The sequence below is a fragment of the Euwallacea fornicatus genome, chromosome 35, assembly GCF_040115645.1.
Source record: "Euwallacea fornicatus isolate EFF26 chromosome 35, ASM4011564v1, whole genome shotgun sequence".
Lineage (NCBI taxonomy): Eukaryota > Metazoa > Arthropoda > Insecta > Coleoptera > Curculionidae > Euwallacea > Euwallacea fornicatus.
The window spans coordinates 1,572,050-1,592,114 of NC_089575.1; the positions used below are offsets into that span (position 1 = coordinate 1,572,050).

At 36.7% G+C, this 20,065-nt stretch overlaps 3 protein-coding genes across 8 annotated transcripts; 1 reads left to right on the forward strand and 2 right to left on the reverse strand.

Moving 5' to 3' along the window:
- The first annotated feature begins 11 nt into the window (after positions 1 to 11).
- LOC136348725 (venom dipeptidyl peptidase 4-like) lies at positions 12 to 14,127 on the forward strand. 4 transcript variants are annotated; one of them, XM_066299825.1, is made up of 14 exons: positions 12 to 173; positions 4,765 to 4,975; positions 5,990 to 6,084; positions 6,142 to 6,216; positions 6,279 to 6,405; positions 6,466 to 6,597; positions 6,653 to 6,822; positions 6,877 to 6,971; positions 8,908 to 9,040; positions 9,092 to 9,318; positions 9,375 to 9,974; positions 10,031 to 10,191; positions 13,564 to 13,775; positions 13,832 to 14,127. In XM_066299825.1, exons 1-14 carry the CDS (start codon positions 51 to 53, stop codon positions 13,928 to 13,930), a joined length of 2,460 nt encoding a protein of 819 aa, XP_066155922.1. In that variant the 5' UTR covers positions 12 to 50; the 3' UTR covers positions 13,931 to 14,127. The 4 variants fall into 4 exon arrangements, with proteins under 4 accessions (XP_066155922.1, XP_066155923.1, XP_066155924.1 ...); XM_066299826.1 differs by lacking the exon at positions 12 to 173 and adding an exon at positions 800 to 1,051; XM_066299827.1 differs by lacking the exon at positions 12 to 173 and adding an exon at positions 3,780 to 3,924.
- On the reverse strand, positions 10,866 to 13,557 carry LOC136348726 (uncharacterized). Its single transcript, XM_066299829.1, has 2 exons — positions 13,117 to 13,557; positions 10,866 to 13,064 (listed from the first exon to the last, which is right to left on the reverse strand). The coding sequence occupies exons 1-2, from the start codon at positions 13,390 to 13,392 to the stop codon at positions 11,226 to 11,228; spliced, it is 2,115 nt and encodes a 704-aa protein (XP_066155926.1). The 5' UTR covers positions 13,393 to 13,557; the 3' UTR covers positions 10,866 to 11,225.
- Positions 14,128 to 15,172: 1,045 nt separating the features above from the next.
- On the reverse strand, positions 15,173 to 19,960 carry LOC136348728 (gustatory and odorant receptor 24-like). 3 transcript variants are annotated; one of them, XM_066299832.1, is made up of 6 exons: positions 19,546 to 19,960; positions 19,028 to 19,203; positions 18,423 to 18,974; positions 17,978 to 18,370; positions 17,761 to 17,922; positions 15,173 to 17,709 (listed from the first exon to the last, which is right to left on the reverse strand). In XM_066299832.1, exons 2-6 carry the CDS (start codon positions 19,169 to 19,171, stop codon positions 17,575 to 17,577), a joined length of 1,386 nt encoding a protein of 461 aa, XP_066155929.1. In that variant the 5' UTR covers positions 19,172 to 19,203; positions 19,546 to 19,960; the 3' UTR covers positions 15,173 to 17,574. The 3 variants fall into 3 exon arrangements, with proteins under 3 accessions (XP_066155929.1, XP_066155927.1, XP_066155928.1); XM_066299830.1 differs by having other exon boundaries at positions 19,535 to 19,960; XM_066299831.1 differs by having other exon boundaries at positions 19,328 to 19,960.
- Between the last annotated feature and the right edge of the window lie 105 nt (positions 19,961 to 20,065).

Genomic DNA, 20,065 nt, shown 5'->3' on the forward strand with positions numbered 1-20,065 from the left:
ATCGTTAGTCGGCAAACGCGAAAAGTAAAAGGACGTTTCGTTACCGTAATATGAGCAAAGACAGAAACTATGGCGATTACAAATATTCTAAATTAACCAGTGAGGGTTTTTGTGAGCTTTTCAGACAGGATAAGTGCACTGGATCTAGCAGGATGTTAGTCTTCAACGTCAGCGTAAGTAGAACGTGATTTTTAGGGCAGCTAATGATGGATTTTATTGGCATTATCAATCTTGTTTAAAGATTTAAATTATTTTGTATGTTGACATTCCATAGATATGTATTTAATTCGCACTGTAAATTATCAATCCAACTCGAAATAAAAGCATAATAAAAATTAGGTTGTTACATACGTTTATTATCAGAGCTTAGTTGTTCTTTTACTAGATTAATAGGGATTTATATGAACTGAACCAACTGTTGTTATGTCGGTAATAATTTGAAAAATAAATATTCAGTTATTCTTTTACAAAACTACAAATTCATCTCATTGAAATGTTGTCGTGCTCTGTTGTAGAATATTAACGTCACCATATTGTCAAAAATTTGCAGGCTTCATGGAGTTGCTCTTTCTATTCAATGAATCCCAGACGTTATTGTATATTCGCAAGATTTATAGATATAAGTATCTCAAAATAAAATTCATATAATATTTACTGATCTCAGGATTTAAAAGATTTGGCTTTAATAGAACGCTCATTAAAACAATCGATATCATTTGAATTATTATAATACTTCTATAAAATGACACAGATATTTCTTATCTTAACAGCATAAGACCTCGATGGAAAGCAGACTTTAAACTTATTTTCCCATACCTCTGCAACCTTCCCATTTCGCGGACACGCAGTTGCTGCTGCTTTTCAGTTCGTCTCGCAGGACTGACCGTGGTGGACTGCGCGAGATTTCGCCTTGTTCGCGGTAACATTCGCGCTGATGATGTTTTGGATTTAGTTTTGTTTTTTTTTTTTCTTTAATATGACTGAAGGCAACGGCACCACCACAGTGGTTACCAACGGCAGTTCCTCTATGGAAATGGCACACAGCAATCAGGTATTAAAAAATTGTGTGTGCGTGTGCAGGAGCCAATGTATTCAATTAGAAAATTATTGTTATTTGTTTGTTGTAGTGTTAAATGGAGATAATTATAGTTGAGCAATAGGAAACCTGTTCTCTGTTAATATATTGCTTGAATAAGAGATGTTAAAAATAGTGAAATAGTTTCAGCTATTGCAAGCTCGATGTATAGCACATTCCATATACAGGGTGTTTCAGAACAAGTCTGCCAACTGCTTACTGTAGGTTTTTTTGACCAAAATAAAAAATAAAGCTTATACGAGCACGGGGCCGTTTTTACGTCTTGCCTGAAATACCGGGCGATGAAATATTATTATTTTTTAAATTTTTTCTTAATAGATCCGTTTTGACATTAAATATTTTTCTACAAATTGGAGAACATAAATGGGTCACACCAGTGATGTCCCTAGTGATGTGACCTTGAACATTTGAAACGAAGAAAAAGATTTGTCTCTATACCTATTTTACGTTAATATATTAGGAAAAAAAGTGATTTTTTTATCACCCTGTATTTCAAATAGGGAGCGAAAACGGACCCACGTTCATATGAACTTTTGTTCCTACTTCGTTCACAGGAGCTTGCAGTAAGGAGGTGACAGATTTATTCTATAACACCATGTAAAACAGATAATATTTCATTGTGCGTTAAAGAAGGCTAATTGGGGGATTTCTAATAGAAGCATCAAATTCAATCGAGAGTCGAAACGTTCTTCCCCTGATGGTACCTCGATCCTTGTTGATATAAAAATGCATGTAATGACAATAAATCGAAACAAATATTACGTAGAAAGTAAGTAACAAATGAGTTCTCTAGAGTAATTAATTAATTTAATTCGTCTAACTTATAAATTACGCTTAATTCAAAGTAAATAACAAGGCCTTACGTTCGGTAGCGTTTATTTATACGCATCTGAACAAGGCGTATTTCTCATGCAAATAATCGAAATTTTAACGTACAATCCTTATCAACAGTTCATGACAAATTTATTAAGCAATTACTTAGAGTTACATGCATTTACTGGCTGAGAATGAGTCCAGATTTACATATGTATTTTTGGTAAATACGAAAGTTTCATATTACCTACCATCATCCTGCCCTAAAGGGGACAACAATCGATCGACTGGATTTGGTATACTTTTTACACTTTCATGGGAATTTAAACCTATTTTCCGGCTTACAAACGATTAGGACTAATTTTCCTGGTCACGGTATAGGACGATAAACTATGACAAAGTGACGCCTCTGACAGTGCCAAGTTGGTTTTTCGACTTCCGTCCAATATGCATTTTTATTGTGTTGGTATTTAGAGAAAAGAGACCGTGAAAAGCTCTCACTGAACTGCAATATTATTTTAAGGTTTAACACCATTATTGAATTTTCTTTCACCACATTGTCAAGAAAAACCATAATTGCTGCAAATTTTTCTATGCACTTATATTACGCTTTATTCCTTACCGTCCAGCCCTTAATGCGAGGCAATCAACTGAAACTCAATACAGGCCCATCCCAGTTTCTCATCAATCAGTAAATTACGTACCTTTATACCTCCAACCCACTTTCTTAATTTGATGTGTGTGGGTGGGTGTCATCACACCTCATAAGCAGATAGCGAAAATTCTTCGTTATTTTTACAGTCGTAAGAACCATTTTGTTCGTATTTAGTTTATAATAAACAATTTAAAGTATATTTAAGAGACTTATAATAAGGCCTGTTTTTAAATTTAATAACGTCTCCACAATTCCTGCACATAAAGGGCCAATTACATTTCTCTGTATCCTTCAGCCAGGAGCTAAATTGAATTCACAATGGCCTCAATAATTGAAATTAATTTTATTTTTAAAAGGCGAGAAAGAAATAACTCATGCTGCATTCAATAAATAATCAATTTCTAGTAAGAATTTTTTCGCTCTTAATAAATAAAAAATACATAGAACTGCCCCTGAACACAGAAATAACTGATATTCCTATTTTCCATATGCCGCTATTACACATCCGGTTTCCCAGATTTGAACTCGTTTCATATTAATTTACACGTCTCTTGATCTATTTACTTACTATTGTAGTGCGGTAATTGAACAATTTATTTAAAACGTGTTCCCAGATTTAATGTCAGTAAACTGCCTTGACCAAGAACAGGTACCACATTTGTATGCATATATTCTTTTCCACCTGTTCTGTATTTTTCTTTCTGTGACGGATGTTTTTCAAAAAGGAACCCATATCAGAGTCGGATTAAGGTTCAGGTTAACCGGGCGCATTTTCCAATCCACCACACATCCTCGGCGTGAAATGTCTCATGAGAAATTTTATGGTTTCTCTAGAGAAGAAAGGATTTATTTTCCGGGTTTTTTCCAAAATTTTAGGAAAAATTCATATATGTAGACATTTGGTTGGGTTAAAAGCTGTATATTTTTATAGAAAAAACTGTATAAACTGTTTTGCCACCAAATTGCCAAGGAAATGCCACGCATTAAATAACTTCGACTTCACCTTATTTTCAAGAAAACCGAAGATTTATTATGTAAACTTTTACGGCCCTGTAAATTTACCATTTAAATTCTTTCCTGCTGACCTAGTTTTAGAATTCCTATTTTTGAGAAGAAATGCTCCGTAAGCCGGCAGTAGTATATGAAACAACAGCATCATTCTGATCATTGATCTATAATATCCAGAACTGGTTTTGCAACTTCCCCAACTAGAACCGGACAATGATAAAAGGCCGGCTCTGTCCACATAAATTGTTGTCTTCTGTTTACCAAAATTTGTGCACACGTACTGATTTGTTCAATAATATCGTGGCGTTTGTTGGTGTATGGAGATTGCAGCTACAGTGGTGAAATAAACGCAGTGAGTGGGTACACATATAAAGGTTTAGATATTCCCTCTATTCTTATTACCCATACATTAGGAATGAGCAATAGCTATTTACGAAACTATTGTTAATTAAGTAAAAAATATATGTAGGCGAAATGGGTCTGAAGATGATGCAATAAAAAAAGTCAAAAAGAAACTATACTTACGTAACAATATGGTGAATGAACCGTGAACCAAAACGGTACCTACATATCAACGGTATAGCATTATCTGAATTTCGAAAACTTTTCGCAACAAATACCCAATTTCTGTTAATTTGAACAACAAAAATTAATTAATAACCCGCAATAACCATAGTTAAACACGTTCTTTAAACTCGGCCAATAAAATTTTAAAACCTGGCTTTAACATGACTTCCTTGCAACGTTTATCGTAAATTATAGGGGCTTTTATAACGGCTGAAAAGGACGATAATATCTAACTACAGACTGTGAAAAGGTTTTGTAAATTTCATAAATACATGCGTGCTGGTTTGAACATGCCCTAGCGGGAATTTTTAAGATCAGATTTCAAATGCTTCCCAAGACATTAAGTTCTTATCAATATATGCAAATAGTCTTGAGCATTACAAATGCAAAGTCAGCCGCATTTGGATGTATATTGCAGGAAATAATTACCAATATTCATATACCTCTGATGGAGCCGCGTAACCAATGCATTTTAAAATAGAATAATTTGCATGAAGGAATACATAATCAGTAATCAGCACGTACATATTATAGGCAAAATCAGAATACATACGTAACTTTGACCTAATTTCACGGTCTAATGCTTTGTTATCAGGAGCAATTAGTGTCTGATTTGCGGTTTCAGGACCTGCTGCTCACCAGGAGCAAGAAGAGAAAGCGGATATGGATCATGGCCTCTGTTGTCGGAGTTTCAGTCCTAGCCCTAGTAATCGCTGCCATAGTAATATTAACCAAGTCGGTGGAGGTGCAAGAACAAGCCGCACAGACGATCAATCTGGAAGACTTCCTGAGTTACAGATACAATCCTAAAAGTTTCAATGGAACTTGGGTGTCAGGTAAGAACGTGCATTTAGAGTGGGTCGGCAGTAACAGTTTAATGATTTAACGTTCTAGTCAAGGTTATTGGAAGGTAAAAATTAGCGTGGTAATGCACCAACTCGCATTATTATTGTCTTATTCGTTATTTTATTGTTGTTGGAGCCTTAGACGAGCACGTATTGATTACAAAGAGCTCTACGAGTGATCCTCAACAGCAAGATTCGTTCTACCGATAGTATGAATAAAATTACCACGAATTCCAGCTGATAGCTTTCTCTATCAAGAAACACGCAAAGTGTCTGCCAAATGGAATTCCGTCCAAGGGCAGGTCACGCTATATGATCTAGGGAAATATGTCGTATTTATACTGTCGCAACGAGGAATTTATGAGACATCTACATATTCACATAGATGGCCAATTTCACCATTCACAATTCCGTCACCATATTGTCAAGAGTTATTTAGCACAGACATAACTCTATTAGCGAATGAATTAATTGTTTATTAAGAGTGCGAGGTACAATTTCCATTATTGCACATTTCTTACATGGAAGTGTCTGAGAAAGTTATCCGCTTATGAAAGCTCGGACTTGTTCCTTTCTTTGGGGGCCACTTAAGAGTAATTTATATGCGCCCAATGTCCCTCAGCTCGCTTGAGCTATGCATAAACACCATGAGAATTTGCTTTCACTTTATCAGGGACATTTCCAATTCAGTCGGTAACACTGGACAAGTGCTATAAATAATTCGGTATATTATTAAATCTGCTGCGTGCAAAAAAATGTTTATCATCTAGTTTACCCAATACACGTATATGGCTCTTTTAAAATCTAGCCCTAATAGAATATAACGTTTATATAATATATTCACGTGCCGAAGAAAAACTTTTTTCTCATTCTATGTATGGTAACTGCCCTATTTCTGTAATTAAACCTAGTAATTAATTTACCATAAAACGAGGGAAATTTGCATCATACATTATTACCGATAACTTAAACTGTTGTGCCTGATGAATTATACTCTGCATACAGGCAACAAGTTTCTTTACTCAAACGACAATAGGGACGTGGTACTATACGACTTATCAGCAGGATCAAGTAGTGTTCTTCTATATTCCAATGAAAGTGTGAGTATGTCGCTAAAATGCATTACTCTATTTATGATATTCATCGAATTCTTCCAGATTATTTTAACAGCATTTGACTTTAAAATATCTGCCAATAACCAGTATTTGTTAGTGGCCCACGACTACCAAAAGGTAGATATCCCAAGCTTGCCATATCTGAACCTATGTGACACAACACTGATTTTAAATTTCAGTTATATCGACACAGTTACAGGGCTCGTTACACTGTTATAAATCTAAGCAATGGAAACCATCATCCACTGCAAGCAGATTCCACTTTAACTGGAAAAGACTTCTTCTTGGTGGAGTGGGCCCCTGTCGGTAATGACGACTTTACCTTGCCTTTAATTCGTTTAAAAATTATACTGGATTCCTTTCTAGGAAATGCTCTAGTTTACATATATAAAAACAACATTTTCTACAAATCAGATCCCGAGACCGACGGAATTGCAATTACAAATAGCGGTGAAACAGAGTTCGTTTTCAACGGAATGCCCGATTGGGTTTATGAGGGTATTCATCGAGAGTTTAACTAGAACTTCTCTATATAAAAAAAGAAATATTGCAGAAGAGATATTCAGCTCAAATAAAGCTCTGTGGTTCTCGGATGATGGCTCGAAAATTGCCTTTGCACGGTTCAATGATGCCGAGGTGGAAGCTATGGTGGTCCCCATCTATGGAGTACCTGGAAGTTTGCATTTCCAATATCCTAGGGCGAATTTTGTAAAATACCCCAAAGTACTTAAATATTGGAAAATAAGACATTTAGCGTTTTACTGGAAATCCTTTTAGGCGGGCACTCCGAACCCCACAGTGAGTCTCTATGTGTACGATATCGACACTGAGGAGACCACTCAGTTATCCACAACGGAAAGCTTAAAATCAGAGTAAGAAACACGCGAAAATAAATTATCCATTGTATTATAGTCGTAAGCAAGCAAGAAGCAATGTGAATGCAGAATTTGAGGGAATTGGCTTGAATATACAGGGTGGCCCACGTAAGATGGTCCACTGCATTATTTCAAAAACCGTAAGGGTTAGAAAAAAGTTTGATGTAAAAATAATTTGGTGTTCGTAAAATTTTATTTTTCAAAATTTTTGAAGTTACAGAGTGGTGCGCAAAACCGCGGCATGACAAAAATAATTTATATTTGAAATGGAACACCCTATATTTTGTTCCGGATACTAATCCTGCTTGTAACTGTAAGTATTTCTTGATATTTTAAAATATCTACATTTTTTAGCTGTTTTTTAGTTAACTCAATTTAAAATAAAAATACATGAAAAAAAGAAGCTTTTTAGAATTCTGAATAAATTTACATAGTACTGATTATGTTGTTCGAAAATTTGTCTAGTTTAAAATAAAGGGCCGTTCTACTAGAGGACATTTTTAATTTTCCAGAAATTTAATACAGGGTGCGAAAAAAAGTAGCCAAACTTTCTACATTCCAAGTTCCTCACACTCGAGTTTTTTTAAAGGGACATCCTGTGTATTTCTCCCCAGAATGGATTCTTCTTTTAATTGACTTTCAAATAATATACAGAGTGTTTCATAAACATACAAGCAAACCTTCTGATGATGTGGAGCTCATAAAAAAATATTTAGATTGAATAAAGTTAGGCCAGAAATCACTTCCTTTCCAAAAGTACAGATTGTTTAATTTATTTTTTTTATATTTACTAAATATTCCAAACACGGTTTGAGGTAAGGACATGAAATTAGCGACACGCTATAGCGGGATAGATGTGCATGTTCTGGAATAGGCATAATATTTCCACCTACACCTGTGGCGTCCATGCGGAAATTCAATGGGATATTTTTAATTTAAAAATATGGTACGCCACTGATTTTTCAATACAAGTATATATTATTTAATATTCTTTCAAATCGTAATACAAAAGGCCTCCCAGTGTTTTGTTGCTCGAGTAGCCGTGTTGTAAACCAGTACTTCCTGACTAAACAATCGCGGTGTAGGTTTACAATTACGATTTTTTTAATTCTTTGCGAGATATTAATTTAATTTTCTTTTAGTAGAGATAGAGGACACAATGTAATTTATTAAAATTTTGTTCCTAGAAACTGCCATAGTAAGCCCTGAATTTTATATCAACAAGGCCATTTCTGATGAAAATGTGCAGTTTATCAAGCTCTATAATTATAACAATGAATAATCTTTTTACAGACCGACCCCAAAACAAATGGGTCACACTGTATGTATTATATATCGTGTGAGAATGAATTAAAAGACAAATCCATAAAAAATTAGGGTTCCTCATTAAAAGAAAATCCAGTGCAAGACATTAGAACTCTGGAAAGTTTAGATATTTTTTTCGCACCCTGTATAAAATTTCGCGAAATTTTAAAAAATACTTTAGTAGAACGACCCTTTGTTTTTAACTGGAAAAGCTTTTAATCGATACCATGAATACTATATAAAAGTATTGAAAATTAAAAAAAAAATGTTTTTTTTTTTTAATTTTTATTTAAAATTTAATTATCTCAAAAGCTGCTAAAAATCTTCGATATTTTACACTAAGAAAAATACTTACAGTTACAAGTAGAATTAGTATCCATAACAAAATATAGGGCATTCTACAATACAAAATTATCGCGCTACAGTTTTGTGCACCACCCTGTAACTTCGAAATTGTGAAATACGAAAATTAACGAAAAAGTAAATAATTTTTAGGTAGAAATTCTTTTAAACCTCCTACTTAGGTTTCTGAGACAAGGTAATGGACCATCCTGTACAGTTGACCACACAAGAAAATCAATTCAAAATGTTCAGAGCTCTGTAGCATTCTTATTTTCCCGTTTTACAGAGACCACATACTGACAGCTGTCACGTGGGCCACCAACAGCTCCGTTGTCGCTGTGTGGATGAACAGGGTTCAAAACGTAGCTGAGTTGGTCGTATATCAAAATTTGTCGGGCTCAATTAGCGCTCCTACTGTCGTAAGTGCACGCTTTGATCCCTCTAGTGGAAACTAATTGAACTATTTTCAGATAAAAACCATTTCAGAGTCTCCGGGCTGGGTGGAGCTCTTCGTGCCTCCTAAAGTCTCCCAAACCGGAGCTCAACTCTCTTTGCTACTCTCTAAAGACGAGGGCGACAGCTCTTACCGCCACTTGGCGGTGCTCAATGTCCAAGCAGGAGCTACTGAAGAATTTCTCACTGGGGGAACTCACGTTGTAACCGAGATCCTTGGATGGAACCATCAAAACAACCTAATGTGAGTTTCCATACATTAAAAGTTCCTCTCTTGACGAGATCATTATCATCATTTAGATTTTACACAGCAACCGAACCAAATGATTCAACGGTCCAACACCTCTACTCAGTCTCTCCGTCAACGAAGGCGATAACGTGTCTAACCTGCTCTCTGCAATCCAAAAATGGGGCCAGTAATTGCCTCTATAATAATGCGGAAGCGAGCACTGATTCCTCCCATTTAGTAGTGACATGTAACGGCCCTGAGGTGCCTCATATTTCCATTTTAAGCATAGATGGTACTGAAAAATTAGAATGGACCACTAACGACGAATTGAAGGAGGTTTTAAGTGGAAAAACTTTGTTCGAAAAGAAAATTTTGGAGTTTGAAATCGCAGATGGGTTCACAGGGAAAGTGCTTTTGAAGCTTCCCCCTAACATGGATAAGAGTGGACGTACTAAGTATCCAATGTTGGTTAATGTGTATGGAGGTCCAGACACTTATCAAGTCACTGAGAAATTCAGCATTGATTGGGGCAGCTATTTGGCAGCTAACAGAAGCATCATTTATGCTACAATTGATGGGAGAGGCTCAGGGTTAAGAGGAAACAAGTTGCTCTTTGCTGGTTACAAGAAGTTAGGGACTGTGGAAATTGTCGACCAAGTGAATATTACCAAGTTAGATCATCTAATTACCGTGATTTTGGAATTTTAATTAATTAATTGACTTACAGGCTTATCCATCAAAATGTGCCCTACGTGGATCCTTCGAAGACGGGAATTTGGGGTTGGAGTTATGGGGGTTATGCTGCTGGAATGGCCTTGGCTAATGATACAGAAAACGTCCTCAAATGCGGCATTTCAGTGGCCCCAGTAACAGATTGGGCTTTATATGGTAAGAAATCTACAATAGTACTTGAATTCGTTGCGAACTAACGGCGCTAATAAGTTAGAAAGCCTAATTAGGGTTGTTATAAAGAAATCGGTGTGGCAATAAATATGTCTAATCATATCGAATCTAAAGAGGCATTAATTCAACGATAGCATCTTAGTAGGTTAAGCCGACTGTGGTCTAGAAGAAAGGGCTATAAATTGTGGTCGTTTTAGAATAAAATAATATATATAATAGCTGTTGATAATTTGGACGATAAATGCACCTTCAATGCAACTTGAATGCACTAAACCCGGTCTCCTTAGAACGGCGTTAAAATCATTATTACAGATCTCCACCAAATTGTCAAGAAAATTGATTTGAATCAAATTGGTAATCTTCACTACATTATAAAAAACTAGACGCTTTTTATTACATCATCCTCTACGATCCATTAAATTTACCTTTTATATTCCGACACTAATAACGATAGGTGTGATAGCTAAAGATGATTTGAACAACATGTGCAGCTTCAATTTGAATGTGTTAAAATTGACCTTTTTAGAGCGGCTTTAAAACAATTAAAGACGCTTTTCATCAAATTGTCAAGAAAATCGATACGACGAACGATATGAATGAAATTAACAAGTTTTCAACTATATTGTTATTTATAAATTAAATCAATTTTCACGGTTCCTTAAGTTTGCCCTTTAATATCTGACGCTAATAATGCATACAGCAGTTGATAATAACTAAAACATAAATGCCGTTTGAATCAAAACTGAAAGTTTTGTTTTCTACGTGTAGATTGTATAGCGCGAGGTGTAGATGCTAATTCTTTACGTTCGTAGAGATTCACGTTATTGATAATTAATTTATCAAAACTCTTCAAGTTTTTCGATAGTTACGGCGAATATTCTCATTATTTATGTTCATGAGAACAACCTAACAATTTTTTAAGACTTTTTTTCTCCCCAAATGGAAACTCAATACGCCCTCTACACTCACTCAAACTCTATTCAATCCCATTTCATATATTGTTTATTACACATTTAAGTCTACTCGTCCTCATCTTCACTCAAGTATGAGCTAGTGGAAGTCTGAAAGTTTTCTCCAAAGATGTAGGGCTTATTAGGCTCATTCCTGTGATACAAATCGTAACTTCCAGTCATACTGGAATGACAAGCTGGGGAGTGATAATCATAATAAGTCCTTTGCTCTGCACCCTCACTATCATCCTTTAATCTTCGCTCCTCCCTGACTTTAATTTGTTTAATGAGCGCCGCATCTCTCTGACTCGTAGGGTCTACCTGTTGAGAAAAACGTTTACTGGTGCCGCGGGTGCTCGCGTTGTTGCTCAGCTTGGAGTTCTTTAGGGGCGTATCACTGGACATGTTTGATGTGGTGAATTCCTGAGTTGTAGATTGGGTAAGCTCAAATTTGAAAGCTTCGGAACAGTCTGCACGACCGTTAGTTACATCACCTTCACTTCTAGAAGGGATGCCTTCAACAGACTCGTTTTTAGCAATTGTGCTTGAAGAGTAACTATCGATTTTTCCTGAGAGAGCTGGGCTCAGCTTGGTATTCGTCGCTTGCGTTCGCGGAGGATCGCAAGCTCCGTCCTCATCACTGCTCAACTCGTTAAATCTAAACGAAATTTTCCTGAAGCTCCCTTTTTTCTCTCTTTGAATGGAATTTTCGGATATTTCTGCAATGGATGGTAATATTTTCATTGAGTTTTTGGTGTCTATTACCGCAGGCCCATCAGTGGCAGCGCAAGCGCATAGAGAACCCTTTTTCGAGAAAGATTTTTGTGATTTGGGGCCGCGCCTGGTCTTTCTGCGACTTTTTTCCGAGTCGTATTCGCTCGTTGAAAGAAATCCGAAAGTTGATCTCTCGCTTGGGGAGGACTCGCAACACTTGCAAAGAGGTTGGTTAGTTTTTAAGGAGGGTTTTGACAGCACTGAAGACCATTTCGAGGAGGAAAACGAGGAGGAGGATTCGGAGCCTTTGCGCACTTCCGAGAAAGTCAATCTGTTACTTTTCATACGATAGCAAATAAAGCAGGTGCCTATAAGGAACCAGGCTATTATAATTACTAGCATTGTAATTAAAAGAAGCCTATGTTTCCTGAAGGTGCAACCAGCCTCAGGGGTGGCCCCAAGGTCCTCCTCCGTTTCATAAGTGACGCGCGGCTTATTTTCCCGCTTAGCTCCTAATGCCTTCAAGGTATTTTGCACCCTCACAATCCCTCCAAAGGCCGAGTAAAACTTGTCATCTTTGAGCTTTGGAATAACATCCTCCTCAATCCATGTGTATAGATTGTTTTGAAAATTCTGAATCATCTCCGGTTTTACTTCCTTTTCCTTGAGGCATTGTTCAGCTGAAATGAAGAACTTCATAATCACATAAGCAGCCCTTTTGGATTCGATATTTCTTAAAGCGAAACGTTTTAAGGGTAGTACTATAGCCGTGGGCCTGTTGCGAGTGTCGAAAAATGGTAACGGAAAATAAACTCCTTTCTCAAGATTTACTGAGCATTTCTGCGTTCTTACCGGCTCATACTCGTAGAATATTAGTCTTTCGCAGCAAGACCCGTTGGTTTGCTTTTGAATGCTCAAACCTTCCATGTCGATTATAGGTACCTTTACTTCTTTAGTGACTTTCATAGCTTTAGTCCAGCTCTGCCCGCTTGTGCGTAGAAACCACTTTAACTCCTCGTGCAGCTGAATCAGTTTTTCCATGTAAACATAGTCAACAGCCCCTGCATAAAACGCCTTCCTGGCCATGGGCAAGAAGGCATGATGGAGAAAACCTCCCAGTAGATCTGTGAGGGCCAGCAGCAATAAGTGTCGTTTTCTCGCATTTGCTTTGATGCGCACATTATCTATGACCAACTATAATAATGATTGATATTGATTTGTTTCCACAAGAAATGAGCTAATGTACCTTGAAATACTCCACCAAATCCTCAATGTCCTTATTGCACTGAACGGAAATCCTCTTCGGGTCTGGCATGAGATCCTCGAAGATTATTCTTGCAGTAAGAACTGCGATTTCCTCTTGGGCCCAGCAGCTTTTTGTCACGTCTGTAGGATTGAATAGAACAGTCCCAGTCCCGGAATTTTTTATTTCCATCGAACACTCCGGAACGATGGGAATCGATAGGAGAACAAAAAGGGGGTAAAGAAATTGTATATTGGTGGTCGTATAAAGGGGAGACATTGTCAGAATACGTGACAAAAGCAAATGATGTTTGAAGGATGATTTATAATAATTGAGGTGATGAGAATCAACAGTGAACCACCCTGTATAAAACTTTCAACATGTGCTCTAGTCTTGAATATTTTATCAGATGATCCATTCTGATTCTTAATACCTCAATTTTACTTCAAGACTCGATTTACACGGAAAGATTCATGGGGCTTCCCCGGTCAACCGACAACCTACAAGGATACGAAGAGGCTCAACTGTTGACGAAGTATGCAGGTCTGCGAGGCAAAGACTACTTCCTCATTCATGGTACTTTCGACGACAACGTGCATTACCAGCAATCCATGATGTGGGCCAAAGTGCTGGAGAGGAACGACATTTTGTTCAGACAACTCGTAAGCCCTAAATTAAACATAAATAACCTAGATGTGAGCTTTGTTTAATCTTTCAGAGTTACACAGACGAGGACCATAGCCTGAGCTCTGTGCGGCCCCATTTGTATCATTCATTGGAGAGCTTTCTCAACGAGTGCTTTTCAATTGACTCTTAATGTGAAAACCGACATTCTCCCTGTTGTATTTATTGTAATATGTTTGTATTTAGTGTTCATTTTGCTCAAACAGGCATTTAATGATATTTTGTATCCTTGTAAATAAGTGCGTATATTTTTCCTGGAATAGTTTCTTAATGTAACTTATAATAAGACTCCGTGTAAATATTAAGATATAAAAAAATATCCAATTTGTACTCATCGGAATTTGATTTCATCACACATTGCAAAGTAAGCCGCATAGCTTTATTTCAAGTTGAAACTTGCAAATGTGCCAGCACAGGCAAAAAGACTGTAATATCGAATGATAGTAACGATTTTTATCTAAAAAGAATGCAGATAAACACCATCAATATTAATGATTTTACAAATACCGAGTAATTGCTACCTTATTGAATTTAATATACAGTTATCACCAGTTCAAGTGGAAACACAGGAACTGTGCTAGTGGGAGAAGCACCACATAAGGATTAATGTGCCTCCAATAAAGATCAACGAAGTGGGTGGAATTAGTCCGGCCGGAGTCTTCACTTTGATATTTAGATAAATTAGATTTTTTTTTCATATTCTCGACAATATGGTGGAGGATTATGGATGATAGTTTGTATCTTTACATTCGTGGTTAGTGGAAACTATGACTATGACTAATCTGAAGAAACCTTTTACAGTGAACTGTACATTGCTCAATATATGCAGGTAAAGCTAAGAGTTACCAATTTTAAATACCTTAAACTAAGCCTAAAAAAGGTTCAATTATAAACTTCGTTCTACGTTCTAAGTTTGAAAACAAAAAAGGTAAAGGGCGAGCCCCCTTATTGAATCATCTGATATATTTTTTTCGTTTCTTAAAATATTCGCGATGCTGCACAGCAATCTTTCTTGCCATATCTGGATCCGCCTATCCTAGGGTTTAACCTAATAGGACGGTTTATTGCAGAGTTAGCCCTCATACAGATTCTCGACGCCAGTATGGTCATTTTTTAATTTATGTCCAGGCACTTCTACGTGCTGAACTGCTTCCCGACTCTTCACCACTATATCACGGACGTTTACTTGCGTATGGACTAGTTTGCTTCTTCGTGGAAGCAAACTAGTCCAGTATAGTTACTGGACTCAAAATTGCTATAAGCCTTTTAACTAATTCTATCAGAATGAATAACAAAACATATCGGTCCTCACATTGTCAGGGTTCAGTAATAAAAACCATAAAATTTTCCACATTTTTATTATTTTAGACATCGTAAAAGCTAGTTCTATGGACGCAAACAGCTCCTTTAATATTCTTTTAAGTGCCAGGGAACGCAATGAATGCACAGGGCATAAATTCTTGATTCGGCACAATGGTAATAAGAACGAGTCACCACCTTCTTATATTATACATTTTTAAGTTAATATTCTAAGAATTTGATGCGTGATTATAACATTAATCGGCATTGCAGACATGTGGACTACACAGGTATTTTCGTCGTGGACCCCGGAAAACTAGCTACAGCAAACAGTATTACATATTAATTAATTGAAAGGTTACCGACAAGGTTGGCTAATTCCCACGTGTGTACCTCTCTAACATTTTTTTATGACTAAACTACTTAAAATACAAGAAACCAAGAAAAGGCAAAAAATTTGTTGAATATATTAGCGGATATGATGAACTACTTTAAACAAAATATTATAATGAGTGTTACAATTTTTTATAACTAAAAAGGACACACAACACCCATATCTCCACCACTGGTGAATGGTTAAGGCTTATAATGTTTGAATTATAGTTACTGATATGATAAAATCATGTACGAAATCTGACTAAAAAATTTTAAGCCGTTTAGAAGTTAAAAAATAAAACTATTTTTTGTTTAAACTTTAACACCCTGTATCTCGAAACTAAAGAGCAAGTGGACACTTGTTTATATAGTAAAATTTATTTTTTATTTCGGATGCAGACACCTACAGTAAGCAATTGGCAGAACGATTCTGATACGTCCATGCATAATAGTTGATTAGAAAGGGCATGAAAAAGGAATTAAACCACACTATCTACTACTGAGCAGTCAAAACATAAAATAAACAACATCGAAACTTAGGCATTTAACCATGAATGTAGTTTTTCTTGAACCAATTAACAAGTCCAATAACGTCTAAGATAAATATAACAATATTTTATACTAAAATCAAAAACATTGAATATTCTTTCGTCCTACGTTATGAAAAACATGCCATTCTATTTAAAAAAATCAAGAACATTAAAGTTGTTATTGAGCACACCCTGTACATCTGTATTGTCGGCTACATGAGTATTCGTGCCTTCTAAGAGAATCTTATATGGGAATCCATCCTAAAATTATCAAAGTCTATGTTAACTGCAACATAATTTTTTTTTAATGTCATAGCTTCGAGCCACTGTACCTCAAGATAAAAAAACCTCTAGGAACTAATACAGGATTAAAAGAAAAATGCATATGAAGGTATTTAAAAGAATGACACTTTATGACCCCTCGGTTTTTGGGACTCCCTGTAGTGTTGGCACTAATTTTAAAATTCACCTCCAGTGGCCTCACATACATCTCTATAATTAATATTTTAAAATGAAATTACAAATAAACTCATAGGAGTCCGAGGGGCTGTTAAATGGCCACCTTGTCGTTTTGAAATACCTCTAATTTGAATTATTATTAAAAAAAATTTTTATCCGTCATTTTGCCCTACCGGTGACGTAATATTTAGAAAAATAATTTAACGTTAAAAGGTAATATGTTTTGTTCTATTTAATGTTGCTTTTGAACTTGATAAAGTTTGTTAGTTGTTAAAAATCAAAGGGGTGGACAATTTAGAGCCGCACGGTATTTTGAGCTCTTCGGAATTTCTGGGTTTCCATCTGTTTATTCGAACGTGTTCCCTGCTTGCGTTGTGATCCAATATTTTCTCTTCATACTTGCTCGCTTTCATTATTATAAGCTGTATCCACCTGTTCGCTCAGAAAAAGAGAAAGAACTTCACCTGCTGTAATATTCGAAAGCAATTCCACAAGAAGCCCGCTTTTTCTGGTGAATTTAAATGATTTTTGTTTTCCAGTGAACTCCTTTCCCTAGCTATCGTCAGATGAATCGACAGTATCACTCGGTCTATTCTCTCCTTCTATGGTCAAGTTTTCTAACGGTTCTTCAAAATTTGTTCTTTCATGCGAATTCTCATTTTCGGAGCTTGAACTCGGCGCAATAATATTTTTAATTTTGTTTCCAAATCTGGATACTTCTTTGCCGCTACTTGGCTCGCTTTCATTTGCACTTTCACACCGTTTAATAGATATTTTAGGGACCAAGAATACGTTAACGAAAATAACTGCTCGACTGAATGAAGATTCCGGTCTAACTGCAGTGACATCTCTAATAGCGATCTTCTTTTTTTTTGACAATTCATGGCCAACTCTGGCTGTGAAGCTGCCTTTAAACGTCGCATCGCGTTGCTTTTCCAGCTCGTCGCGCCGTTTACCCCCCAGACCTTGGATTTGGGCCCCAAGAGAAACTTCACCGATTCTTACAGGGCATTCAACGTGTTAAAATAATCATTAAAATCTAGGTATTTTCTCTTTATTTATAAAATGTCGACCAAACTAAGGTTGGATATCAATTCTAAAAACCCATTAATCTTTATATCTTTAGTTTAGTTTTATTCAGAAAACTAGAGGGCGGTAACGTCGAGTTGCCCAATTCGCCATCGCCCGCTGGAATACTTATCTGGAACTGCAGGAGCACCACTAAATAGGTCACCATTGTTGCTAGAAGCTAAAATTTAAATCGATCAATCATTAAATCGTTCCTGCATTGAGAAATTACCGATTTAAACAAATTCCTGTTCACATCGAAAAAACCACAAAGGCACATATCTGTGGGGTTCATTTCAGTAGCTCTCAGGAACATGTTGATTTCTTGCTGTGCGTCCTCGCTCAAAAACGATAGCTCCACTAGGAGAATTTTCTTTTGAAAATAGGTTCGAACCTTAACATCCGCAATTCAATTGTTGGTCTCTAAAACGTCTAAATAAAGTTCTTACGCAGGAGGAAGCGTAATGGGCTTCATCGCATATGAAATAGAGCATGACCACTGCAGATATCCCAGTTATAGCCAATCCGATGTCCTTATATCCCATTCCTTCTTGGATTTGAGACAGCAGTCCATAGACCGTAAGAGTTATCACAAAGAACAAATAGAGGCACAGGAAAGTTACTTGGTATCCAAAGGCATTTCCCACGTTTCGGATGATCTTACTGAGCATCATCCATAAAGACCGGTAGTCTGCAACTCTCTCCGAATGCTCAGTCTTCCTTAAGGCCACCTGAAACTCTTCTGCTATGGATGTTGCCACGGTTCCAATAACGTCGCAGTAGATGTACCAAGCTCCCCCTATTATGTAGGTCACTACGTTCACGTAGCAATAAGGAATTACCTATTAATTAAGCTGTAAGAAGATTTAATGGGGAGACGTAAATATCCCCGACCTGGTAGCTGACGTTGTCCGCCATGGAAAAATGGGTAACCACCATAATGCCACAGCCCAACATTAAAAGCATGCTGGTGATAATCATGGGTTTGGTCCCCATGTCGAGGGAAATGCGCTTCCTGAAGGTTCTCGTGTAAATTCTCTCAAAAGTAACGAATTGAGTGAGCACCTCGGCCTGTTTTCTTGCCTCATAGAATGCAATCAAATTCACCACGATGGGCAGAAGGTAGACGGTGAAAAGATAATCGACTACTGCCTCCTCAAACCGTCCTTCAGCGTTCCTGGTTATGGTGATGTTGAAGTATCGCAAATATATCAGGAATCCCATAATGGAGCAAAGCACCAGGAACGAGTAAATGATCCACTTCGCGGCTGAGGTGAATACCAGACCGTACTGGATAACAGGCAAAATTCCCAACAACCTCATTGTAATGTAGACAGGTTTGAGAGCTGTAAATATTCTGCTATGGATTTCTCCATTCTCATCAAAAGCCTCGAGGGTATCCGAGATTGTTCCGTTGGAGTATTTTGGAGGAGGAGCTGGAGCCACCTACATGAAAGAATTGCGGCTCAAAAGTTTCCTATGCAGTGGTAGTGAAAGACCTTTGTAACGAAATTTTGATTTCGGTTCCTGTAAAATCCCCCTCCATCGAGAAAGAAGGTTTGGTCCTGTGATTCCTGGAAGTTCTTGTCCAGAACGCCCACCAACCCAGGCGGGAGAGCTGTGCCTGGTGTTTGACTGTACATTTTCGTGGTGGGTCAACTGATGTACCAATACACTGGAATGAAAGAATGTGGATGCCACGTACCTTTTAAGTTTCAGTTGTACGAATAAGAATCGATAGTCAACAAAAAATGGTTGAGAAATGTATTGAAAGCATATTAATTATCAAGTTACAATACCTAGTCAAGGGGGGTCCAGTTATGAAATACAAAATGTTATAGAGCGTTCTTAAGGGTTCAATAAGTGACACTTTTTCTGATGATTGTTTGGATGAGAACATTGAGATATCACTGTGTCATACAAAAGGTGCTTTTCTTGCATGAATTCTCTTGCTTTAACAAAGTAAAATTTTACTAACACGTCTTGTAGGCGCACAGCATACTTACCCATTACATACAATTTTTCGACGTATAATTCACAAACCAGTCACAAAAATAGGTATAAAAATCTGAAATCAGCTATATGCTGGAAATATTTTGTAGAAAACTTCAAGCACTTCCACACACGACCACTGACTTCCAATTGAGTACAGAACGTTCGAATTTGATCTTTTAGCTCGCAGCGAGACACAATTTAATTATTGAGGACCAGAAAACAGGTCAAGTTCTTAGTAGAAATAAAAACTCATTAGTTACGAAGTATGGACTTTTTGAAAAATTAATTCTTTTTCCTTTAAAACGCTCAATTTCTGGGATAAGGTCAGGCCACGAGACTGATGGATTTCGGAACCAAAATTGCTTGAAACAAGCTCAATTTCGCCAAAAAATCTCCCCATCTTACAATAATAATTAATAAGTTAAATCGGCATTATATAGATTTATAAATTTAAATTTTGGTACCATAGAAATATATCAGTAGTCTTCAAATATTGGACTTAACTTATTTTGGTCGGAAAAGGATATCCCTAATCTCAGAAA